At 37.0% G+C, this 25,616-nt stretch overlaps 3 protein-coding genes across 3 annotated transcripts in view; 1 reads left to right on the plus strand and 2 right to left on the minus strand.

The window, feature by feature from the left end:
- LOC110382932 (ubiquitin carboxyl-terminal hydrolase puf) overlaps positions 1–5,161 on the minus strand; it is a 46,771-nt gene extending 41,610 nt beyond the window's left edge. The window contains exons 1-9 of the mRNA XM_064039750.1: positions 4,943–5,161; positions 4,694–4,790; positions 3,619–4,391; positions 3,106–3,377; positions 2,793–3,011; positions 2,278–2,472; positions 1,734–1,812; positions 1,590–1,662; positions 291–409 (exon numbers count right to left, since the gene is read on the minus strand). Coding sequence (XP_063895820.1) covers positions 291–409; positions 1,590–1,662; positions 1,734–1,812; positions 2,278–2,472; positions 2,793–3,011; positions 3,106–3,377; positions 3,619–4,391; positions 4,694–4,790; positions 4,943–4,985 — 1,870 coding nt within the window. The 5' untranslated portion in view covers positions 4,986–5,161. The remainder of the gene's footprint in view (positions 1–290; positions 410–1,589; positions 1,663–1,733; positions 1,813–2,277; positions 2,473–2,792; positions 3,012–3,105; positions 3,378–3,618; positions 4,392–4,693; positions 4,791–4,942) is intronic.
- A 212-nt stretch (positions 5,162–5,373) lies between these two features.
- LOC110382926 (dol-P-Man:Man(7)GlcNAc(2)-PP-Dol alpha-1,6-mannosyltransferase) lies at positions 5,374–9,875 on the plus strand. The gene is made up of 8 exons (XM_049848862.2): positions 5,374–5,589; positions 5,663–5,795; positions 5,916–6,089; positions 6,360–6,513; positions 7,024–7,168; positions 7,427–7,653; positions 7,846–7,986; positions 8,069–9,875. The coding sequence occupies exons 1-8, from the start codon at positions 5,464–5,466 to the stop codon at positions 9,276–9,278; spliced, it is 2,310 nt and encodes a 769-aa protein (XP_049704819.2). The 5' UTR covers positions 5,374–5,463; the 3' UTR covers positions 9,279–9,875.
- LOC110382927 (ecdysteroid-phosphate phosphatase) lies at positions 9,862–25,554 on the minus strand. Its single transcript, XM_064039596.1, has 15 exons — positions 25,353–25,554; positions 24,874–25,114; positions 24,560–24,755; positions 24,135–24,224; positions 23,799–23,801; positions 22,333–22,502; positions 21,081–21,219; positions 18,481–18,576; positions 17,303–17,482; positions 17,059–17,111; positions 15,074–15,231; positions 13,423–13,589; positions 12,341–12,479; positions 11,983–12,092; positions 9,862–11,650 (listed from the first exon to the last, which is right to left on the minus strand). The coding sequence occupies exons 1-15, from the start codon at positions 25,496–25,498 to the stop codon at positions 11,406–11,408; spliced, it is 2,133 nt and encodes a 710-aa protein (XP_063895666.1). The 5' UTR covers positions 25,499–25,554; the 3' UTR covers positions 9,862–11,405.
- Positions 25,555–25,616: the final 62 nt, after the last annotated feature.

The following is a 25,616-nucleotide window of genomic DNA, read 5'->3' on the forward strand; positions in this document are numbered from 1 at the left end:
GCAAAATACCCACCCGCGTGCTCTTGTCACTTGCGCATGTTAACTAGCTCCAGCTTCCATGCAGCGTGTAGACGTACCCTTAGGGTAAATCGCGTTTCAATATTGTATCAATCTGTTATTATCCTTACTAGAGATGAGTTCAAAATTGTATCTCTACTAAGCATGTTAATTAACAGATAATATTGGGAACAGCCGATTATGGTACAATTTCAACTTCCCTACCTTACAAAAAAACTATATAAAATAGAAACAAATGCATAGTAAGTGTGGTGTATGGACCATGCACTCACGGAAATGCTTGGGTTTGCCTGGCTTGTGGCGTTTCTTGTAAAACTTCTTCTTGCGCGGGCGCAGGAGTTCTTCAGCACCGCTGCTGGCGCTGCCGCTGCTGCCGGCGCGTTTGTTACGTCTGATGGACAAACAGATGTGTTATAGGTGTTGAAAAGATCATGTTATACAATGTAATACCTCCTTTATGGTTGGTCATGGTCAATTATCTCTGACTGCTAGTCTTTACATAGAAGTAATGTCTTTTGTTTGATACTTAAAAACATGGTGTACTGAGAGTAACAATAAATTCCATATATTATTATAAAAAGCCTTGTTTCACTGTTGTTTTTATCCCTTCAGGTAGGTATTTGTTCATTTTAGTTTTAGACTATGTCTAGTCGATGTGTGATGTGTGTCGGTGAAGTTGCTTGATGTGATATAACGACGTTCTGTTTTTCGAAATTTAATTTACCAGCGTTTTTATTGTATGTTCGCGTAATTACAGTTTTGCTTCGATTAAACTAGATTTTTAAAATGTTCAATTCAGACTGAGTCTCATGTCATCCATAAACTACTAAAAGAATTGTAGCAACAAAGTATCTATTAATTAGAAAACATAACATCAACAAACACTTTAAAATTGGACACAGCATTGATTTCATAACAATAGAAACAGCAATATAAAATACTTAGTCTGAGTACATAAGGCGACACAAGAGCGTATCAAAGCGAAAGGCCGCGACTACCTTGATCTAGTTACAACTGAAGTACTACAAACTTAAGGTAGAAAGTACAAGGAACTCAAACTGTAGTTTTAAAACATCTGTTGACTGTTGTCTAAAAACATTTTTATTGCACCCACATTATTTGCAAATATTTTTTCTATTCAAACTTCTGAATGACAGACTAGGAAATCGCTTGCAAGAAGATCTGGACAATTCCCTCGCCAATGGCAACAGCTCGCTTCCGACAAGGATGGAAAAGTATGGGGGAGGCCCATGGCGGACAAAATGACTATCTGAAATGTCATAACGCAAAATCTCCTAAGTCGCACCGCCTTCATACGCCTTCTTTGGAACACAACCATTTTTTTACCCAAATCACCAATCATTGACAGATGTCTAGTCTCAAGGAACCCGAACGCCTCGGTAAGTTTAATATTAACTGATCGCTTTTTTACGCCCGCCGTGCGTTACCGTTTAGGTCAACCTAAAATAAGAGGCTTGACTACATGCCTTATGGCATCTCCGCTCATCTTTCCTTCCTCTGTGGCTTTTACCTAGCAATGGGACAGTATAGACTTCCAAAAGAGCACTTACTTCTGGCAAGACTTGAGCGTCGGACACTCCTTCTTGGTTAACTCCTCCCCCTCTCTAAGCCAGTCCTGTTCGGCTGCAACACAAGAGCGACATGTATACAGCAGTTGGATGCCACGTGACAATGTATTGTGGGTATATGTTTACCAGTTAAGTCACGCTGATGTTTACTTTGTTTGCGCGGCGTCGGCCCCGCCTCCTCGCCCGATGTGCTTAGCTCCTCGCACTTGGGATAAAAAAGGTTATAGATTAAAAGTGTTAAATATAGAGGGTGACTGTTAACTAGTGACCGATACTGGAACATATGATTCTACTCATGATTACAAACAATTTTCTAAAAGATTTTTTTTATTATTTTCATTAGTTTCATTCAAATAACCTCGAACTTTGCCCGAATTTTCAGACAGCTGTTCTGAAGTAGCAGTCACTAATTACCAGTCCCCCTATATATTTCTTCAAAGTCAGTTCATATAAAAAAAAAGGGAAAGTACATCTCTCAACTGTCTGTAGTTCAATATTGATTGCTATGTAAAACTTTAGATGCTTCTTAGTTACACTGGCTATTTTAGAATTCAAATGGTATTATTTATTATGAAACTTTTGACCTTATAACTATGAACCATTTTAAAATAGCTATAATAAAAAAATATATAGATACGTTTCATCATATTGTCATTTATCAGTCACTCACAGGATCATCATCGGAGTTGGTCTGGTCCATGCTAACGCTGGCTTCAGACGAGGAGTTGTGATGCGGCTTGCACGACGGCTGCGGCGGGCGGAGCGGCGGCTCATCCGCTAGAGCGGTGGGAGTGCCCGAGCCGAGCGTACCTGACGCGCCGCGGGACCACATCGCGCGCATTAATGCTGATGCTAGGTACAGACTCTGCACAAATAAAATAGTTGTATCGAGTTATTATATATATTAGGCTACAAAATAATCTTCCTCATTATGTTATGTTACTTATAAGAAACATATAAAAGGTAATTGCTCTTAAAATGTCAGAAAACTCTCACATTTCTTCCAATGATGCTATATTGACAGTATGTACCCATGGTTTGATCACATGAGATATTAAACCAATGTTTTCGTCGCGAGTATTACATTTGCCTATATGAAAGTAGACCATTTAATGTAGTAAAAAAAAAAATATAAATATCAAAATACAAGCTAACCAAAATTAACCACAAGAACTGTCATATCACCTGTTCAGTATGCTCCTTGGGCGGCAACGCACAAAGCAGACTGTATAGATGAGCACAGGGTTTCGGCGCCAACGCCCTGATGAAGCCAGGCAGCAGATCATACACCTGACGACCGCAGTGTTTCAGCTGAGCAGCCGCCCATACCAGTTCAACGTGTTCCGGAGTCACGCGACCTTCGACCGCCAGGAACTTCAGGATCATATGAGATTGCTTTATCACCTGAAAGAAGGAAACAACGTTAATGTCCCATCCTCTTTGAGAACTCAGTGCATGTATTTTGAATCTGAATGAACTCTAGCACTGTTCTACATACCTCCACATGCAAGTTAGGTCCAAACAGATGCTCAATGATATTATTATTAGTGAGCCACGTGGCCAGCTGTTGTCCAGCCACCTCAGCGTCAGCCGCTGACTCCCCAGCACATAACTCGTTGTGTGAAGCTATGTGCGCGTTGATCTGCGCCACGCCGGCTAGGCGCATCGTCAATGTACTGCTGTTGAAGTACTTGAAAGCTAGTGCTAGCCCATCCCCATCAAATGTTAGGGGTACGTCCAAAGGCTCCTTTGCTGCGCCCCACATGAAATCTGTTGGAATAAGAATTTTCATAGCTGTAACTGTCTTTTCCAGTAAACCTAAACTACTACAGGAAAGTGTATCTATTCTTAGAAAGAGTCTTCTTATTTAATTATTAAAAAAAAATTAAAATCAATACATATTCTGTTCATCAACTTGTGAAACATATCATAACAAATACTCTCAAAAAAAACTAAGTTTATCATTGAGTTAAACCTGGAAATAGTTAAGTGATACAATATTGTAACTTACCTGCCATAGACTTGACTGCCGGCACCCTCAGATCCTTGTCCTCCAAAGTGCACATGTACTTTAAGATCTTGCTTCTCAATGGCATGAAGAGTTGTGATACAGCTCTGAAGTTCAGCCACAGCTTCAGGTTACCAACTGCAGCCACTATTGCATGGGCCATAGACAATGGGAGAGTGGCCTGAGTGGCACTTTCAAACACAGATGTCATTGCACAAACCCCACCTAACTTGCAGAATAAGCTCACATTTCGCAGTAAGTAAGCTGGTATCTCAGTGTCATGCAAGTCACAATATAAACTTAAATTAGAAATTTCTTGAGCAGAGAGGTCATCTAAGCGACTTAGTGCTGAGTGCTTGCAGGCTAAGTATAGAGGAAAGTTGAGGAGAAACACTTTAGACACAATGTGCATGAGCTTTTCCTTTTGCTGCATAGACCATAGTTCAGGGTCTTCAGTTGAAGTAGAAGGTGCCGCAACATTTTTGGGGTCTTCTGAAGTGTCAGCTGTAACAGCAGGATCATCTGGTTCATCTGGAGATTCCTTCTCTTCATTGTTCTTGTCCTCAGCGGTGGGGGAGCTGTCCTCTTCAGATTTCTGTTTGTCTTGTGCATTGTCAGGTGGCACAGCTGGTGCAGGTGCCGGGGCGGTTTTAGCTGCTTCTATCAGTTCATCTTTGAGCTGCTTCAGTTGGCACACAGATAAGCACAGTATACTCTGAACTACAAGGTAGAATCTTTCAAAGTTCTTCACATCCCGATAGCAACACATACATTGCCTAAAACAAAGTGTGAATACTTGTAATACACTTTTATATTTACCAATACAATGACTTGCCCTATTGTGATAGGTTACATTGTGTCTTCTTAGTTTTCACTATTCAACAACTGGGTATTTCAATTGAGTATACTTTGAACTATTAACTTCAAGCAATATCATAACATAGTACAACTTACGATCATAGGACATCACAGTATGAAAGGTCTAACAAAGCACACAGTCACCTACATTGATTGCCAAACTCCAGCAGCTGGGAGACTTAAAATTTATGAGTGTTTACAAATACTTTAATTATCTTACCTTTGTGGCCATGAGAGAATATAGTTTAGCACTGTCTCCAGTTCAGATTGGCTTATTGTTGGATATTGGGACACATCGTCGGTAAGCCTGGATTCACCTAAAACACATTGGAACTATTTCATAGCGGCCCACAATAAATAAGGGCTTATTTATCTAAACTAGACGAGAATGTATTCAAAGGATTTCCAAATAAAGTGGATTTAGAGATCAGACAAATGGTCTGCTAAATTTCGAAACAATGTAACTTACAATTTACTAAAAGCTGTGAAAACTCCGAACAAACATCACACATTCTTAATGTTTTATGTCAAGATTAAGCGAAATATTATTGCAATATAATCGCAAAGGTTATTTCAAGTGAATTATTGATCATTATTGATATTTTTCGTATCAGAAAACGAATACTGCCATAAAATGTCACGGTATCCGTTCCACCATTGTTGACGATTGTTGTCAAAACTACGTTTTGTTGTCAATTCGGTAATAAATATTAATGAAAATTTATTGCTATTTTAAACCACTGTAGTTGTTAGTTAGGTAAGTGTTAGCTCGTAATCAGTTAATTCTCTGAGTTACAAAAATCAGTCAAATCATTTGATACGAATTACACTTTAGATGTTTTAAAAATTACAACTATAATCGACTAAATACTACGCTTCACGCAGTATCGTCACATCTGATTTTGATTTGACATTTGTTATGACATTTTTCGTCAGTTGAAATTAGAGCTATGGGTTGATGGGTTGTTGTTGTTGGTTTTATCATAAGAAATGGTCCAATTACTTTATATTATCGCCAGCTTACATGTGTTACTATGTCCGTTTACAAAAGTAGAAGAAAGTTTCAACATTCAAGCCACACACGACATTTTATATCACCGACTTAACCTCTCACAGGTGTCTACAAATTCTAATTTTGGATCCATAAGTCGCTTCCTATAGACATACATTTATTACTATTTTCTTCCAGTACGATCATAATGAGTTCCCGGGCGTCGTGCCGCGCACTTTCATTGGTCCGCTAGTAATATCAGCTTTTTCAGCACCTGTAGTGTCATTCTTTCATCTTACTGGAATCAACAAATTTTGGATGCAATATGTAGGTTAGTGGAAAATAATAACTTTAGACCGTGTACTTAAAATAAGTATATTAAAAGTTCATTCAACATTAAAATTTGCTAATATAGATGAAAATGTTAATACAAAATGAACATTATTTGCAGTGCGATTAGTGCTAGCATTAACAGTGATAGGAGCATGGGCGCGACTGCGGAATGCTCTGCTGAAGCAGTTCGGAAGCACGTATGCTTGGTGGTACACCCTCATCACGGTCACACAGTACCATTTCATGTTCTATATGAGCCGGCCGTTACCTAACATCATGGTGCTACCATTGGGTAAGTGTGATATCTGTTCAATAAGTTATTTTAATAAGCTGCATGGTCTTACAGGCACTTATGAAAGTAAGAAAATATTGTATTCAGTTCAGTTAAGTCCATTAAGTATATTACTTTATGGCTTTTTTTAATGTGTACTAGCTACACTCAATTTTGTGCTTTATTTCTTAACTAGTAATGGGCAAATTTATTTTTAATGATTCAACTGATATTTTACAATGTTAGTTAATGTCGGTCACGTTTTTGTCATTACAAATATTTTCTTTTCAGTACTACTAGCTTTTGAAGGCTGGTTGTCTGGCAAACATAAGCAATTCATAATAAGTGCTGGTGCCTCAATCATCATATTCCGAGCAGAGCTAGCCATGTTGTTTGGACTCTTCCTCATCATAGACCTGTATTTCAAAAAGATTGACATAACTACGTAAGTAAGCCACCAATCTTCTTTTCTCTTAGACTGGCTGCTTCTCCCTGATTATATATATACTATGTTATTGTAGTACTAGCTGTTGCCCGCGACTTCGTCTGCGTGGGCAATTTCGTTTATTTAATCGTTCATTGCTCAACCCCCGTAGGTGATAGCGTGATAATATATGCCTATGTGTTGAACCGGCCCCCAGGTAATAGTCATGCAAAATTTTATTTAAATCTATGCAGTACTTTTTGAGTTTATTCGGGACAAACATACAGACAAACAGACATACAGACAAAAATTCTAAAAACTACATATTTGGGTTCAGAATCGATTATGGATCACCCCCCAGGTATTCTTTAAAAAAAATATTCAATGTACAGTTTTCACTTTCCTATCATTTTATTATATGTATAGATTCTGATAAATGGTGTAAAGACTTTCGTCCAGTCCCATTTTTATTAGTATAACAAAATGTCATGTTCATCATTTGCCATACGTACCATATTGTTTCCTTCACAGTCTATTCAAGATAGCCGTGCCTGCTGGTGTAGGGCTGGTGACCCTCACTGTGGCAGTGGACTCAATATTCTGGCGCCGCTTGCTCTGGCCTGAAGCTGAAGTCTTCTGGTACAACACCATTTTGAACAAGAGCTCTGACTGGGGTGTATCCTTTTTTTAAATATCATAAGATTTTACTGCACTACCTTTTGGAAAGTATAAAAAAGTCTGTAGGTGCCTACATATATATTGAAAAGTAAGTTTCATCCGTTACATCCTCAAGGCTAGTTTCACAGCAGAATAATTCAGAATGAGTCAACTGATTTCTTAAACTCTCTGGTTAGTAAACAACCTCTAACATATGTATATTTGAACCCCCAATAACAGAAAAGTTAAGTTTGTAAGTTCCTGAACTACATCACAGACATCACCATTTCTCTGGTACTTCTACTCTGCCCTCCCTCGAGGGTTAGGCCCCAGTTTAATCCTCATACCAGTAGGGATGTACATTGACCGGAGAATGATCCAGTTCGCTGCGCCGGCGTTCGTGTATATACTGTTGTACTCCTTCCTACCGCATAAGGAGCTGCGGTTCATTATCTATGTCTTCCCTTTGCTCAATATGGCGTCGGCGGCCGCCTGCTCTTATGTGTGAGTATGATGATTATTTACTAGCCAAACCAAAAAAAAAGTATTGATGAAATCATTTAAATATAAATGTTTAAAATTCATACGTAAATGTAAGAATACCTATTGTAAGATCAGTTGTCCTGGATCTACCGTAGTGTATGTAGTACCCTTTATGTGCCGAAAATCTTAATTATTGATTTACCTCTTTTCCAGATATGTAAGAAGAACGAAAGCACCAATATTCGAGTTGCTCTTCTGGGGCTCAGTTTTTGTGATACTTGGCAACATTATCATATCATTAGCATTTGTTTTGGTGGCCATGACTAACTACCCTGGTGGAGTTGCAATCACTAGGTATGTATTCACTACTTTAATAACCAAATAATAGAAGTTTAAAGTAATACTAAATATCTAAAATATTAAACTTGTGTTCCAGATTCCACAAAATTTTAAGAAACGAGCCATTTGTCCATGTACATATCTGCAATTTAGCTGCTCAAACTGGTGTTACAAGATACACACAAATTAATGACCGATGGATGTATAGCAAAAATGAATCTTTGCCAGTAGAACTCCTACAAGACTATACTCATCTTCTAATCGAAGCTAAAAGCAAGTATTCCTCCAACCTCAAATCTTTTGCAACCACACATTCAATTTTAGATAGTGTAGAATCATTTTCTCAAGTTGCCATGAATTATAAACTGATGCCACCAGTAAAAATAAAAACAAAGCCAGCCCTTTTCATATTAGAGCGAAAAGATTTCCGCGAATTTCCGTTAGGCCACAGTGTGGAATCTCTCGACAGTATACGTAGAAAAGTGGATGAAAAAATAATGAGTGATGAAACTGTAGTCGATTTTATCAACTACGATTCAATTGAAGAGTTGGCATCAAAAGAAGCAAGTTCTGAGGCGAGTAAAGAAGAGTTACCTATCAAGGTTAAAGAGCTCTCTGAGAATGATAGCATTATAGACAGCAAGGAGTCCCGTTTAGAAGACGAATTCAAGCCAGCTGAAAATGATATTGTCGAGGAAATTAAAGAGGCTCTTGTTCAGGAACCTATTGTTAAAGAAGAACTGGAAACTCAAGAGGATAGCAGTACGAAATTGCCTAAAGCAAAGAAAGCTTTTGATGATTTGAAGGCTCTTAGACAAGAAAGAAAAAGGAAAGCAATAGAGAAAATTAAAACAGAAACACGAAAAGAAGTGGTTGCATCAGCTAAAGAAAAGTTAAAAGAAATTATGAAACGTCATAAACATATCGCCGATGAGCTTTCGGAAACTATAATATCGGATATAAATGTAGAACTAGATCAGAAGGATGGCAGAGGAGATATACCTGAAGCGGAAATGTTCCCAGAACTACCAAAAGAAGATATTGAAGAAGCAACTGAAACAACAGAAAAGGATGATGCAGAAAAGAATGTAGAAATAATTGAAAAAGCTGACGTTCCAAATAAAACTAACGAGAATATAGACGCTATCGTGGAAGAAGTTATACATAGATTAATAGATAGAAAAATTTACGACGATAAGACGAAACCCGAAGATATGAAACCTGAAGATAGATTGATGATCCAGAAGATTGTTGAAGAGGTCATATCTGAGAGATTGAATTATTCAAATAATGATAACAGTAAGTGAGTGTGTGAAAATGTTTCTTTGATTAATGGTCCTGTTTTGTTTGAATTTGATCTCGATGTAAAGGTTTGAGTAATATAGACTATCAAACTCGATATTTGTACTATGCAAGCAAGTTCGAAACTTGACCAAAGACCTATATTTCGTCGGAACAGCATATAAATGACGTATTATCAGGGCCATTTGCTAGCATAGAACTTCTGTGTTGAGTGGATAGTCTACTGTAGCATAATATAGTGCCAATTAAAATATCTTCGGTGCTACAGGAAATCGTGCCTTCAATGTTACTTAATATTTGTTTTAAGAGAGTGATGACTTGCATTTTGTTATCTCGGCTTATGTAAGATTGTTCTGCATTTCTTTTTTATGAATCACAATGTATTCCCATTTTCGTCTTTCTAGTCAAGAGTAGTTATCGATACAAAACATATCGACGTTTCCGAATTATTTTACATAGAATCATACTACTGGAACTTATGGTTGTCTTAATGTCAGTTTGTTTTTAATATTATATTGTAATATTTATATCCCAAAAAGTTCAATGTTGGTTGAGGCCATGAACAAAATGTGTTAATAAAATTATCCATTACGATTTATAAAGACGTTTTTATTTTACCCAATTTGATACAGGTACAAATATAATCAACATTAATACGAGTGTAATGAACATATATCTAATCAGTCTAATAAGGCATACAAAGTAAACAGTTCACTAAAATACACAGGTACCGACGAAGTACATAAGTACACAGATTATACAACGTATGTACATCAGCTAGCGTAGGCTACGGGGACAGTGTACCCGTACTCTCACATTACACTAGATATGCCATTTGTCTAGTATTTGATTAGATACAGGGAGCGTGGTTAGCCGTGGACAACAACAATGATTTTAAGACTAGAACAAAACAAGCAAAAAATACTATCTTTGAAAGTTTTGTCGGTTTTAAATAATATTTAGCTAACATGTTTCCTGCTAAAAGTAGCATTCTTTTACTAATCACAGATTAGATTAAACTGTTTGACCAAATTGAGACTTATCATACGCAGGCAACATGTTAGCAATATTACAAAGACACAACCTTCTGAAACGAAATAGTGTACTTATCGATAAATTAATATTATAGCAACTATGGTGCACATAAGCAATGTTGATCTTAATAAAATTACAATCAATTATGTTCAGTGTGTAACATTCATAAAATATTAAAATACCACTGAGTAGTGTATTAGACACAAAAATAGAAACATTCCTTTGAAAGCAGGTCCTTAGTTATTTAGTGTTAAGAGGAATCATGTTTACTTACGTTACAAATGTAATATTATCTTAAAATACACTTCTAAATACTTTAATAGTTGTTTTATAGTCACCAGGAATGATAAAAGCAAGCTAAGGTAAATAGACAAAAAATAATTATTCTTATATAGTATGAAAAAACATTTGAAAAATGAACGTATCAAATATGAAAATTCGATTATCTAATTAAAAAAATAAACATTAAAAATATGCCTACGGGATGCACACTGAGAAAAACTTTCCATGTCAACTTTATGTCATTGAAAAAAGGTTGTATATTGTTTAAACAATAAACAGGTTATCGATAAATAGCACGATAATTATAATTCGAGACAAATATGGAAAGAGACTACACATCAGCATTGTCGTTTATCGATACGGAAAATTGTAGTATGAGAAATTCCCGTAAGCATAATCTACAACCTAAATGTTGCTCATGGAAGACGCCTTCGCTACCGTTTGAACCAAAAGATCAAAAATGGAAGGTTATTTTAGATACTTTGAGACGAAAAGGGAGCATAATATAAACGTGAAATTTTGTAAGAATTGATGCGACTTTGTTTTTTCACGCAAAAACTACTGAATGGATTTAATTATTGCTACTGCTACTTTTTATCCATTTATTGGGAATAATTCCCTAGGGACGCAGGTGAAAACGCGTGCGGAAGCAAGTAAAGAATAACAAAGGGTGGTTTCAATTACCAACCTATACCAAAACGTTTTCCAGAGCAAACTTACAAAAGAAAAAAAAATGCAATTCCTAAATCACAATAACATCGATTGATTACACGTATATCACAAGAAATATTTTATTCGTACTATTGAGTGTTGCTTCATAGGTCTTGGAGCATTCTCCAGTCGAAGCGTCCTGAGCTGGAGTTGATTGAAGGAGGGCAGGGGGGGCAGACAACTTGGAAGGGGTTGTCCCTCATGGCCCCGAGGGCACAGTATGGCACTCTCAGCAGGTTGCCGTGGATTTGGTACGGAGGGTACTCCGTCTTGTTCTCGTAGAGGCGTTTCAGAGCAATGGCTGTCATGTCCAGTGTCGCTGCGTGCCCGACGAATATTATGTTGCCACCTGAGAAATAAATGAGATATTTACAATCCATTTGAGTGCGTAGGCACTTGACTTAAGGTAAACCATTTTGATATGACTTTTTATTCAAACATTCATGTTTTATTACAATAATAACAATTGCATCATGATTTTAATGTATTTGTGCATAGAGTTCTTTCTATAAAGATTGTTTACATTGTTTGAAACGGCTATTCAAATGGTGTATAGATTTGTACATATTTTAGAAGTGATTGTTAAGAATTGCTTTTATCGAAACATCGGCATTAGTTTCAAGGGAAGTGTAGTACTACAAGAAGAAAAATAAATTATCATCGTTATTCGCAAGTTCTTACCGTCTTTTTCGGTATCCCTGACAGCGGATTGCACAACCTTCTCTCCTCGCTTGTAATACTCTTCCAATGTTTCAGTCGTATTGATATCGACTTCCACGTATGGCTTGTACCTGGAAATGGGGTTAAAATTGTTCAAGGTTTCGGTACTCAAAAGTAAAATCAAGAAATTTTTTATTGCAAATTCTAGATAATACCTAAGAGTTACCCGGAAATGCAGAGCGACGTCTTTTAGCATACATTAATAAGTTATCGAACTTATCGTTTAATCGTCTGTTACATACATTTAATATAGATATAAAGTTTCAGACGCTATGAGCGACAACGTGATCTTTTTATAAAAGTTCTCTTATAAACTTACTGCAAGTCCACATTTAATCCAGCCTTATGCAGTTCCTCGGGCGTCATGAAAGGCGCCATGCCCTTAGCCATGTGCCACATCTTGTACTCGAACAGCCCCGGATCCACGCGGATTTTCACCGACGGACCTGCTTGCAACCCTGAAATCATAAATATACTATAATGCTTTAATAAATGCTAAATATATTTAAAATGCTTATTTGGTCCAGTTGTACAGTGCGAGTGCTGTGCACGTGGTTTCGGGTCTTTGTCAGTTTCAGAAACTTCAGCCCGTAGTCTTGAAGTTGGTGATTGATACAGCCGTGCATCGGAGGGCACGCTAACGTTGGTCCTGCGCCTGATCTCTCTCCGGTCGTGTCGGACAACCGTCATGTCGGACTAGGAGTGTGAAGGAATAGAGAGTTCACCTGAGTCTGTGCTTATGTTTGTGCATTATTATGTGTCCTGCGCAGCTGACTGATCTCCTTATATGAAAACAATTGCCGTGGTCGACAATCGGCTAGGACGCCGTTATAATTATTTATAGCACATAAATATTGATAAATTGAAGTACATAATTGTGTTAAGTACTGATATGTGACTATATTAGACTACTTGATACTATCTAATGTTAGTAAATAATAGATTGTTTATTTGTGTGCACTTTGGATCCACTCGAATAGACATTGATATCGTTTTGATTTGAATATGTTGTGGTAGTTCACATTCACGCATTTACAAATGATAACTAATAAGAGCAAGTAGACACGGAGGAAGGAAAGATGACCGGAGATGCTATGAGGCAGGAAATTCAAGAACCTTCTTTTCTGTCAAATACGTACGGTAAGCGTGACAAAAAAGGTCAATTTGTGAACGAACAAACATTTTAAGGTTTTACAAAGAATGTTCGGGTTTCAAAGATGAGGTAGGTAGCCAGTATCGTTCCTCATTCCCAGAACATCCGCATATTAGCGACGCTACATTCTTAGGAGATTTTCCGTTGTGATATTTCCGTTCGTCATTTTGTTCTCCACCACAGTAGCATTGTTACCTTAAAAGCATGCTAATAAAGAAATTCCATCAAGATAATGTTAATAACTTTACCTTCTAACAAGGCATGCGCGGTCTCAACGCACCGCAGCGCCGCTGACGCGTACACGTGCGTCACGGGCACGCCAGCCAATCGCAGCCCTTCGCCCACCAGCTGCGCTTGAAAGCGACCAACCCGCGTTAGCGGCGTATCTTTCACGTACGAGTCCCTGCCACCGGTCCTGGAATGGAACAGAAAATATAGAACTCGTTTTGCCCTTTTTGAAATAGGCTTTTAGAAAGACTTAATTATCTTTTTTGAGATATATATAACTTATCTTATCACACTTATTGGTTACAACTATATCATTTAATGCATATATTTTCCCCGGAAAATATTTTTATAGTAAAGTAACCATACATACTTTATAAAATAAGGTTTTTAAAACCCACGAATTACGCACAGAAACAGGAAAGGGTTACTATAAAAACATACAGAGCGTTAGAGAGTGTAATCTACCGGATGCTTAGCTGGTATGCAGCTGCTTGATAAAACTGTAGATAACTAAAAATAATAATTGCAGACAACTATGAAATAGGTTGTAGTTTTTTTTAGTTTGAAAAAGGAAATGTGTGATTAAGGATGATAAAAAAGGTTTTATCTTGGCAAAACCTGATTACATAGGTACATGTATGTAGGAGCGATTAGAAACCATATTCAATGGTGACGATTTAGAACCATAAATAGTGAAATCGTGGATTTTTCCTTAGCTTATGTATTTGTTGTTAAACGTGATATAGTCTAACATGTATACATATATATATAAGATAATACATATAATTGCTACAAAAGATATGAGTCAGATTTAAGTCTCGTGACTCAAGCATGAGTATGTTAAATATGCATTTGTCGACGCATCGTGACTATTAGTTTATTCCGCAAATTGATCGACACTTAACATTTGACACTTATCTTTTCACTACATTTTAAGTGCGCCCTGGATCGTAAATGCAGTGGGTAATATGGGTCGCCTCATTTTAGCTAAGACGAGCAATACTTTTGGATTTCAGAATACATGATATTATGGGCATGGTGCACTTCTAAGTTTACCTACTTATACAGAATCTAGAAGAGATACTGCGATCAAATTAATTTACTCAGATTGAGAGTCATTGCGAACTCTTGCGAAGAGAATCAAATATCGTTTATTGAAGCTAATTGGAGAACTTCTCACAATTACACTCCATAAATATTCAGTAGAACCACCACGTGATATTATCTACCTATATTTTGGACATAGAATATTATGTCTTATTTTAAACAACATGATAAACGTCCGAATAAGGAAAGGTTACCTCTTATTAATATAAAATTTATCCTCTAATAGTCGAAGGTTTCACTTTATTTGGGACTTATGTACCTAGACGATTATTTCCCAAAGTAAGGTTGAACAAGGAAGGTTACACGAAAGTTACCACTCCAATCATCTCCCGAACCTTTTCCCAACTATGTTGGGGTCGGCTTCCAGTCTAACCGGATTCAGCTGAGTACCAGTGCTTTACAAGGAGCGACTGCCTATCGGACCTCCTCAACCCAGTTACCCCGGGCAACCCAATACCCCTTGGTGAGACTGGCGAAGCGACTGGAAAGTTACCACTCCAGTACAAACACAAAAATGCACTTTAATATAGTGATTAAATAACCACTAGGTAAGTGATTACGTACCTTTCACCCAACTTGAGCGGCAGATTCAAGTCCTTCCTCACATAGGTGCCGTTTTCGTCGAAGCAGTGCTGCACCCACTGTCCGTAAGTCAAGTCTACTCTCTCTCCGTGGCGCATGGCGAATATCCAGCGGCGATGCTTCTCGTTCAACGATTTGGCCTGTAACAATGGTTTACATATAGTATGATTGCTCTAGACTTCATATGTATGTCCTTTCTGGACATTTCTATGGCTACATTATTTACTATGGTTGCATCTTACTGGCCTTTTCCTATGTGGGGGATGGCTTCCAGTCTAACTGGATGCAGACGAGTACTAGTGTTTTTATGGTCTACTATTGTTGTAAAGCTTCAAATTGATCTGCACTACCCCAAAGCTTTTCATTGTTCTGGACACAATAAAATGCCTGATGACCGGCCTGAATCACTCCAAAGGAATTCCGAATCAGGACCAAGTTTTCATATCTTGCAAATGATCAATGTTAAATGAATGATGTAAGACTATCTAGGTATTATATCACAGATTTCTCAAAACATGTTATGCATGCGATTTAAAAAATCGCCTTCATACTCACTACTTAATTAGGCATCACTGTTCTACATTCTAATTCGTGTAGCGTTGTTTACAAGAGTGTCAGTAATAAAGCCTATTTCATTTAATGTGATAAGAGTTTAAAAACCTCAGATTAATTGTAAAGTTGACTTTGCATTTTTAAAAGATACCATCAATCAATCACCTCATATATCTTTTAAAAATTATATCTTCATTAGAAATTCTATATGACTTCCGAATGTGGCAACGACTTACAAATTAGTGTCCTGTTACAGTTCATAGTTACGGAATTTGCGTATAGTAAAGTTTCATCATCATCATCTCAGCCATAGGACGTCCACTGCTGAACATAGGCCTCCCCCTTAGATCTCCACAGATACCTGTTGGAGGCGACCTGCATCCAGCGTCTTCCGGCGACCGGCGAAAGTAAAGTTTACTTTAGTAAAATTTGCATTGAATCGTAAAAATATGACCGAATGTTAGATATGATTGCATCACCTGCATGACTGCAGTAGGTACTTTAATGTTCATGTATGAATTTGATACATATCCATATCAGTCGCTTTAATATTCCTCCAGTTAGAAACCTAAATAATAGGTAGGTATTGATTTCGCTTTGCCTAATCGGCATTCCCTTCCCTTCCCTTATCAAAATGCATACATCGTGTAGATTTATTATCAGTACACTAAATTGGTGTGATTTTCAGCTGTTCACGACTACAAAGAAAGCACAATCGGCGCATGACCTCACCGTGATGCGTGAATTGCTAGATTTTATTAATCAATAAATTGATGAATTAACACTCGAGGGAATTAGAAATTATTGCCTGTTGGTTTATCTTGATTATTTTGACAGACGTGTAATAATGTCACTGTTTGTTGCTTTTACGAATATGGAGCATCAGAACATAAAAATAGTGGTTTTACATATTCTGAGAACACTATACACCACATGTCGGATTGGCTGTCCTAGTTTCCGATTTACCTAATATGCTAAAATCTTCTCTCCAAAATTTTGCCAAAACCGGTGTAAACCGGACTATTAACGGTTTTTTTTCACTGGCCATTTGGTCACTCATGTTAGGGTGACACAAAAGCGATAATCCTGTACCTTTTATTTGTATTCATGTTATCCTTGACCTATATTTGTACCAGAGGGGTTGCGACAGCTGCCGACGTTGCAGCAATGCTTTGAAAAGCAGGGAGATAAAGTGACCTTGAAAACTAAGCTTAAGCTTGGGGCTATCAATCAGATGGGATATTTTAACAGCCCTAAATTAAACATTGATAAGAACTAACCATGTTGCAAAACTTTAGTAAAATTTCAATTTTTTCATGTTTATTCGTACCTATCATGCAAGCATGTGTTTAAATATGTCCTTCGTCAAAGGAACGCACTGTATAATTATGTAAGTAAAAAATAGGAATACTCACATCTGCCTCACCCTCCACTTTATTTCCATTGGACTTCCATTCAATTGGGATACCTGAAAAAGAACCACAATTCGTATTATTAACTCACTAGACCTTATATCGTGTTATATTGTTCGATCTGTCCAAAATAATACAGCGACACTTTTACAATTTAAAACTCAACATAAGAACAGAAATCTCTGGGGACTTTATGGAAGCTACTACGAGTGAGTCTCATCCCATACATTTATCACAAAGAACTCACCTTGCGTTATATTCAGTATTCCATCGCTCTTATCCAACTGCACAGCAGTCCAGTACTTGTTCCACTCCTGGTAAGTTTCCTCAGACTTCTCATGTCCGAGCTGAGTGGCGTCCTCATGAGGATAATTAGTAGTCATCTCTCCGTCTGTATTAGAATCCGATTCTGACTTACAATCCGAACCTGCAATGGAACACACTATTAAAATAAATGTAAAATGTTTGGGACTCGCTCTCATTGTCCTGCTTAGCCGACCACTCCGGTCATAATAAAGAAAATCACGAGAAATGTTTGTTAAAATCTTGACCGTTATTATCTGAGAATTGGAGACTTTGAAACAATATTTGATCTTGCTGGTACTGTCAATAACCGCGGTTCGATAAGGTGACTGTACAAAGAGCAGATTTGTCTAACGGCTACCTTGGTTGTAACCACAAAGGTATGTATCTATTGTTTTCTATTATTTACAAACCCTCTCAGATAAAGAAGTCAGGAAAACTAATCACATATTTTACAAGAAACAAAATAAACACAGTATTAAATTCTAGTCATTGATTGGTATGTAATATTAAACTTCTGTTAACTCAGGAAAAACAAAGCACTGACTTGCAATTTCTTGGTAAGTAAACTTTGGAACAACAACAAAAATTACCGTATTTTAACGCTGATTGAACTATTTGAGCAGTATTTACAATCACAGAGCTCCAACGCTTTCCAAAATAAATTTCCTTTGTCACAAAAGTTACCCAGCCATGGATAGAGCTTCCTATCTAACAAAGAACACCAAAACAGACGCGCAAAAAATCCTAGACATAAAAACTTTGGGGCAATAAACCTGATGCCGACTAGCATCACTACCATTCCACTAACATTGAACTTTATTCCCTACACGCAGAGTTCAAAATTGCTCACAAACACAAATCACAGAATTAGCGTCAGAATCAATTTTATTTACATTAACATACATTATCACTCATTCCTAAGCACTATCACTTTCATGATACCTACCGTGACATTCACAACATTTAAAATATTAAACAACAATAATAATAAGTCGAAAACAACACGTGAGTTAACGGCCGGCCGTTCTTACCACGTAAACAAGCACTTCTTATATTATTATTATTGATTAATATAGTGCTAATAGTGTTTTAGTATTAGATATTAGGATATGTACGTACTGTTGTTGTTTCCAAGTGAGATGGCTCGGTGTAGCGTCCAGGCGTCGGACTCGGCAGTGCGTCGAGTAAACACGGCCGGCAAATAACCACTGACTCCTACAACAATGTGCACGGCTGGTGAGAACTCCGCGAGTTAGACTGTGACGTCATCACGCCATTGCTTGCAACTATGGACTACTATGACTCGTAGTCTAGAGGAAAGTCTACAAGGCGTTTTACACTGTTCACTTTACAAAGGTTGATTATAGCTGTGTTTAATTATTTACACTGATTAACTATTGTTCAAACAAAATTATTGTAATTTTCCAAGAGTTTTATAACTAAACACTTTTTAGGGTTCCGTAGCCAAAATGGCAAAAACGGAACCCTTATAGTTTCGTCATGTCCGTCTGTCCGTCTGTCCGTCTGTCCGTCTGTCACAGCCGATTTACTCGGAAACTATAAGTACTACAGTGATGAAATTTGATGGGAATATGTGTTGTATGAACCGCTACAAAAATATGACACTAAATAGTAAAAAAAAGAATTGGGGGTGGGGCCCCCCATACATGTAACTGAGGGATGAAATTTTTTTTTTCGATGTACATACCCGTGTGGGGTATCAATGGAAAGGTCTTTTAAAATGATATAAAGTTTTCTAAAAAACATTTTTCTTAAAGTGAACGGTTTTTGAGATATCAGCTCTCAAAGTCGTAAAAAGTATGTCCCCCCCCCTCTATTTTTATAACTACGGGGTATAAAATTCTAAAAAAAATAGAGGTGATGCATGCTAATTAACTCTTTCAACGATTTTTGGTTTGATCAAAGTATCTCTTATAGTTTTTGAGATAGGTTGATTTAACTGTAATTTACGGAACCCTTCGTGCACGAGTCCGACTCGCACTTGGCCGGTTTTTCAACACAAATTGCACAGAATATAGGTCACGAAAGGTATTTTCAAGTTTATAGCAAATATAACTTAGAACTAGTACATAATTTGATAAAAATAATCCACTCAAATGTAGGTAATCCAAAGATGAAGTTTTAAAATAAGTCTACTTACAATATACACAGTTAAAGTTGATTGAAGAAAAATACTAATTCCAGTTCTACCTGTTAGGCTGACGTCTAAAGACAAATCACTTCCAATTGCACTACATCTTTTATATATGGAATAATTAATCTAAGATTTGCACATCCTATAAGATAAGATATTAACTGGATTAAGTAGATGTACCTACATATCTAGTACCTTTATCGTCTGGTATTTTAATTGTGAATCATAATTAACCCATCTATATGACCATTCATTATCTCTAAGATAGTAATCTTGAAGTATCATAGCTCTTCATACAAATACTAACAAAAACACCGTTTACCTAAGCATTGAACTGAATCGGATAACTATTTAATAAAGTCAATCAGGTGTAGTTCAATGCAAAATAAACTGTCATTGACCACCCACAAGGTTGAAAGTTAGCTAGCAAACATTACACAACATAGCACTAACCTCCAATTTTCAAGTTCAACAATCTAAAAGTGTTGATTATCCTCGTCATTGTACACGTCACGCGACAAACGATATCACAAACCACTCCGGTATTTCAAGACAAGTTAGATACGACCACTAGGCGAGCTAAACCAACGAATGACTCCAATTTGAACACGAAATAATCACAATCGTTGTATCAAAACAGCTGACAGTAGTCGCATAAGCCACGATTGGTCTGCCGCTATCAAGGGTACTCTATTTCAGCTCATTTTAAGCAGATTATACAATGAAACTATTGTAAGGCGAAGTCACAACTGAAAACCTTATCAAATGCAAAGTTTAAATCGATGTAGGTAAGTTCGTTACGCGTAATTTCGTGTTTCCAATTAGAGTACTATATTGTGATGTAATACGTTGGCTATTGATAACCGAATGCGTACCGTGTCGTACCTAAGTATACGTATTTACGTACTGCGAGGTGACACCGTTACATGCTAATATTTACTTGAATTTGCGGGCTAAAAATACGTAGTCTTATCTAGAGTTCAGATCGATATTATTCAAGTCTTTTGTTAAGCAGTTCATGAGCACCATGGTGATTGTTTCTGATTACTACCGCACAACAATAACATATATTCAATTTTTTTTAGCCTGTATTGTCCCACTGCTGGGCAAAGGCATGTTGTCTTCACGCCTCTGGATCTTTTGAGTCTTCCACCAATCAGAGTTGTTGGCATCCAGCTCGTCACGCTATCTCTTCCGGGGCCTACCCCGAATGCGATGGCCATCCTGTGGTAGCCACTGGGTGACGATGTTAGCCCAGTTCCACTTTAATTCAGCTGCCTTTTGGTCCACATCGAAAATTCCGGTTTTGGTGCCTATGACGGTATTGCGTACTATGCGGTCTGCACGTTTGATACTAAGAATAACTTCTTGGTATTGGTAATTCTTGGTATCAAACGGACAGACCGCATCCGCAATAACATATAACTGCACACGAATAATTCAGGTTAAATATTTGCTAGGCAGGGCTGGAGGGCTGCTCCTCCAAGTGCTAATAGCAAAGGAAACACTTAAGTACCCGTATTCATAAAATATCGTTAGAATGTTATCGATAAACAGCACCGACCTGTGAGCCAGGAAGTGCCGTGCACCCATCCGTCGGGCGAGTTGGCGAATTCTTTCTCCTCGATATAAATATAGTCGCCGAGCACCAGTTCAAGCTCATCGCTCGCGTTCGGCGCGTAACCTTGAGTCACTTTGTACACCTGACAACAACAATTGAAAATAAATTACACTGGTCAACAAATTATAATTTTTTTTTTGGTGCAAAGGTGAAATATACAATTTCTTGTAGGATATTAGATACGTAATCGAAGTCCAGAACATAAAGTTGCACTAGCACGCAGGGATTTAGAGATATACCCCTCCTAAAGTACCAAAAACGCGTTTTTTTATGAAATTTGATGTCATTTTTTGGGGACAGCAGAATTTTATAGGAATTTCTAACTAAAGCATCATATAGTACTACTTTCCCCGCATTAACCCCATTTTAATTTATATTTTTGCGAGTTTTATTTCCCGATATATACCATTTTATAACTAAAGTGGAGTTTTTTCATACTAACAGGCCAAATGAAATATAGGGAAGATCGAACTATCGTAGCTGTATACATATTTCATGAAAATTTAAACTCTTAACGTTGGAAATAAAAATGAATTTCAATCGGGAAGAGTGGTACTATATAATGCTATAGATAGAAACAAAAAAAACTATTTTGCTGTACTTCAAAAAAATCGTCAAATATCGTTAAAATCGCGTTTTTGGTACTTTAGGAGGGGTATATCTCTAAATCCCTACGTGCTAGTGCAACTCTATGTTCTGGACTTCGATTACGTATCTAATATCCTACAAGAAATTGTATATTTCACCTTTGCACCAAAAATGCTGTTGACCTGTGTTATCGATAAAATACACGATTTATCGATAAATAAGCAAAATCCGATATCGATATATGGCTTCATTGACATATGCACCTTAGTAACCGTGGGAATTTTGTAATTGAAATGTGACTCCTATTGTTCCAGTAAGAGCAATTTTGCGTAGGAATGTCATTGTTCTTTTGTGTTTAATCAGGGGCATTAGTAAAAAAGTCGCGCATTATCAGTCTATTGAACTCTGTTCCTGGAGTAAATTCGACAAACATTTGTACCTACACATTTGTGTATTGTTTTTGTATATGGAATAGAATCATCGCTTTTGTTGAAGAATAGCGCAAATTCACCTCTCGCACACTAGTAGAGATTTTTTAAGCGTTATTCATTCTCGGCTTACATCTTAGTAATTTTGGTAATGAATGAAGAAAATGATCTTAATTTACCTGATGATTAGCAAATCGCGGGTCCCTGGAATAAAGCCTCAGTTCCCAGCTGGAATGGTCCACAGGTTGCATATTATCCACCAAGTTCTTCAGCTCATCAAACGCGGCGACATCGAAGTGGTATGCCAGAGTTATGTGAAGCGACTTCACGTGAGCTTCCAAATTTATCGCTGATTGGACAAAAATGTTATTAAGGAATGTCCTAAGGAAGGTGGAACATTTACATCAAAACTTCTATGTAGATGTTCTATTTCTACTATTCGAAATCGATTAGAGGGACATTAAAGGTTAAGCTACGCAATGATGTCAGAACAAAGCTACAAATAAAAAAACAAGACCTGCCTATAATGGGTTCAATTAGCAAAAAGGTGTTTCATTAGGAAATTAGCCTAAAAATTGGTCCCAGGATGAAAGCTCCCATAATTTTGTAGAATTTATGCGAACGGACGTCGTCTAAAACGATTAATTTTTTTTTCGGCGCACCGATCTTAGGCAAGAATTTGAGCTCTCTTCATTTACCATTGAATCCTAAATTACATTTCAAAAGACCTTGCAAGTTTCGCGTGCTATCGTTGAATTTCGACGCACTGCAGCAATGCCATAAATTGCTAAGCTAACTTATGTAAAATCACGACTGTTTTAAGCAAAAGGTCCTATCCCTGTGGGAAGAGATTACTATAACTTCGATTATGATTATTTTAATTGATATCTCAATATATTATTCAAGACGCATTTCAATTAGCCGCGCGGTATGGTCTAACATAATAACTAAAATTACCTATTTTATTTTTAACGATAAGGTGTAGGTAGGACCAAAGTGCAAAAAATGTTTTCATCGAATCATATGAGGTACAATATAATCAGAGCACACAACCCAAACTATATCTTATGTTTTAATGTCGCTTAACGAATGTCATCCAATTATAAATAAGAGCCGCGCTATAAAGCCGCTATTGAGCATACCAAGAAGGATTCATTCAATGAGTTCTTAGAATCAAGTCATGTTTCGCTTCATGGCGACATTCTATAAATATGAAGGTCACTATCTGTTGAAGAACAAACAGATATTTTAAATATCAGTTATAACTAGTGACTGTCTGTGTTATAAATAACTTATAGGTATGTATTTTATTGAATAACAGTTATGACATCTGTAACACCAGAACCCTTAGAAAATCCAGATTAGTCAGATTACCTTGCATAAACCCACATAAGTTGTGTTGCATTGAGCCATACCTCTGACACCTCTATCACATATAAGCATTAATTTAGGAAGACCCTCAATGATCTAATTCAATCTTTTCATTTAAATGAATAAATAAGTAAATATAAATACTACAATCCTACCCCCCTAACAACCTTAACCAGTTAAAACTAGATACAAATAAAAATATCTAGCATGCAAAATTATATTACATAGCTAACTAAAACATAACAAAACAGTATTTACCTGAAAGCCGTTGAACATGCTCAAGGAGTCCTCTACTTCTCTAGCCTATAAAATAGCTGATAAATAAAATAATAAATTAAAATAAGGTTAAATGATTTATTAAAAAAGCGTAGCTGGCAAAGGAAGAACAAGTGAATGAACATAAATAGGTGAAGAATCTATGCTTTATTTTTATTAAAAAATAAATAATGGGATTTGTGATATGAAAAAATTAACTTAATTCTTGTTTTGTGCTAAAATTTTGTAGAAAAAAGCCACATCAAGAAACAGCCTATTTAAAAAGGCAAATAAAATAACATTTAAAAACTAAAGTGCTAAGATTTGCACAGAAAGCCACTTAGAACACTCTTACATTTGATAGGCTTCTCTTGAGGCATGGTACACCATGGGAAACAAGTTCCCAGTGCATCCAGATGTTCATACGTATCCACCATTACACCCACTATAAAATAATGTTATGTTGGAATGTTAACCACTACATAATGACAGGTGCTAGTTGCTACAAGGAAATTGTGTAGGACCTACATAAGTATAATGATGGGAAACTGTAACATTCACCTTTAAGAAATATGTTTCATATATGTGTTAACTCCTTTAAGTAAATAAAAGAAAGTTAAGTTACTTTGTGACAAAGGCCAATTTCTGGGCAACTTAGTCTTCTTACCTGCACATACTTTTATGTTCTAATAATGAATTAAACAGACAAATACTTTCTTTAAATGTTCCTGGTTCCACATAAATAGATAAAAAGGTTCAAATATCATTCACAATACTTACATACTGAGGACACTTGTTTAACATACTGCACTGCGATTCTTTTCAAGTAGTCAGCATGTTCCTCTGAGACGAACAAGCCCATGAAGTTGTGTGACACATAGGGCTCCAGCTTTAGTGGGCAGTTAGGAGGATCCCCCACATTCTCCACCACATGCTTCACTGCTTTACCCAGTTGGAGCGAAGTCTCGTCTGGAGCCTGCACCAAGTATTTTTATTTATTGTGCAAGTATCCTTTTTAAGCATGTAATTATGGCTAGAGTATGGCTCTTAGATGTACAAAATGAGAAATTAAAATACTTAGAAAATAGTGTTACCTTAAAAAATGAAACCAGAGTAATATGTGGAGGAAAGTTGTGTGCTCCATTCCAACCAGAGATCTCTTTAGACTTGTCCCAGAACTCCAGCAGCTGGCTAAGCAGGGGCCCTGTGGGGCTAGCGTAAAAGATGTACTCTCTGGGCTCATCTGCATCAATATGGGCATCATTTACGTGAGTCAGAAGCCAATCAGATGCCAATTGGACACTGCGATTGCCAGTCGCTGATAGTGCCTTCAGTCTGAAAAGGGACAATTATGTCCGTGACTTACTTCCTCAAAGAAAAAATAAAGTTCATTTTAAATTGAATTACATATTATTATCCGTTTCCAAGGGCCTTCCTGCTTTGTTTGATCTAACTTAAAATTGAGTTAAAGAAGATAAACCTCATGCATTACTATAGGTCTTTTCGTGCATTAAATTTACATTAATTTTACCGAATTATAGATTAGTTTGAGGAACATAAAAATTTTACTTACGCCCGGTGTCTGGGAAATCCCATTTGTAAGAGTATTTGAAGAGGAGAAGCATCTTGTTTTGCTTTACTAGAAGAGGACACTTTTCTCGGCGGAAGATTAGCCATTCTTACCAAATGACTTCGTAAATTACACCAAACTCGCTGCATAAAAACAATCCATGAAAAGTTAAATCACAAATTGCCATCAACAAACCAAACTGACAAACTGGAACCGTCCAGATTTGACACTGTTGACAGAATGGCTGACAGTGACTTTGACATTTTG

The sequence above is a fragment of the Helicoverpa armigera genome, chromosome 20, assembly GCF_030705265.1.
Source record: "Helicoverpa armigera isolate CAAS_96S chromosome 20, ASM3070526v1, whole genome shotgun sequence".
In the NCBI taxonomy this organism is placed as follows: domain Eukaryota; kingdom Metazoa; phylum Arthropoda; class Insecta; order Lepidoptera; family Noctuidae; genus Helicoverpa; species Helicoverpa armigera.

Bases quoted from the DNA above. Each gene is read 5' to 3' on its own strand.
- LOC110382927 (XM_064039596.1), bottom strand. From the start codon at position 25,498: ATGCAGCGAGTTTGGTGTAATTTACGAAGTCATTTGGTAAGAATGGCT. The intron at 24,756-24,873 runs GTAACACTATTT...TACTTGGTGCAG, and splicing joins CTCTGGTTTCATTTTTTAAG to GCTCCAGACGAGACTTCGCT. The intron at 12,093-12,340 runs GTAAGTTTATAA...CCCCATTTCCAG, and splicing joins GGATTAAATGTGGACTTGCA to GTACAAGCCATACGTGGAAG.
- LOC110382926 (XM_049848862.2), top strand. From the start codon at position 5,464: ATGGTCCAATTACTTTATATTATCGCCAGCTTACATGTGTTACTATGT. The intron at 5,796-5,915 runs GTTAGTGGAAAA...CATTATTTGCAG, and splicing joins ATTTTGGATGCAATATGTAG to TGCGATTAGTGCTAGCATTA. The intron at 6,514-7,023 runs GTAAGTAAGCCA...TTTCCTTCACAG, and splicing joins AAAAAGATTGACATAACTAC to TCTATTCAAGATAGCCGTGC.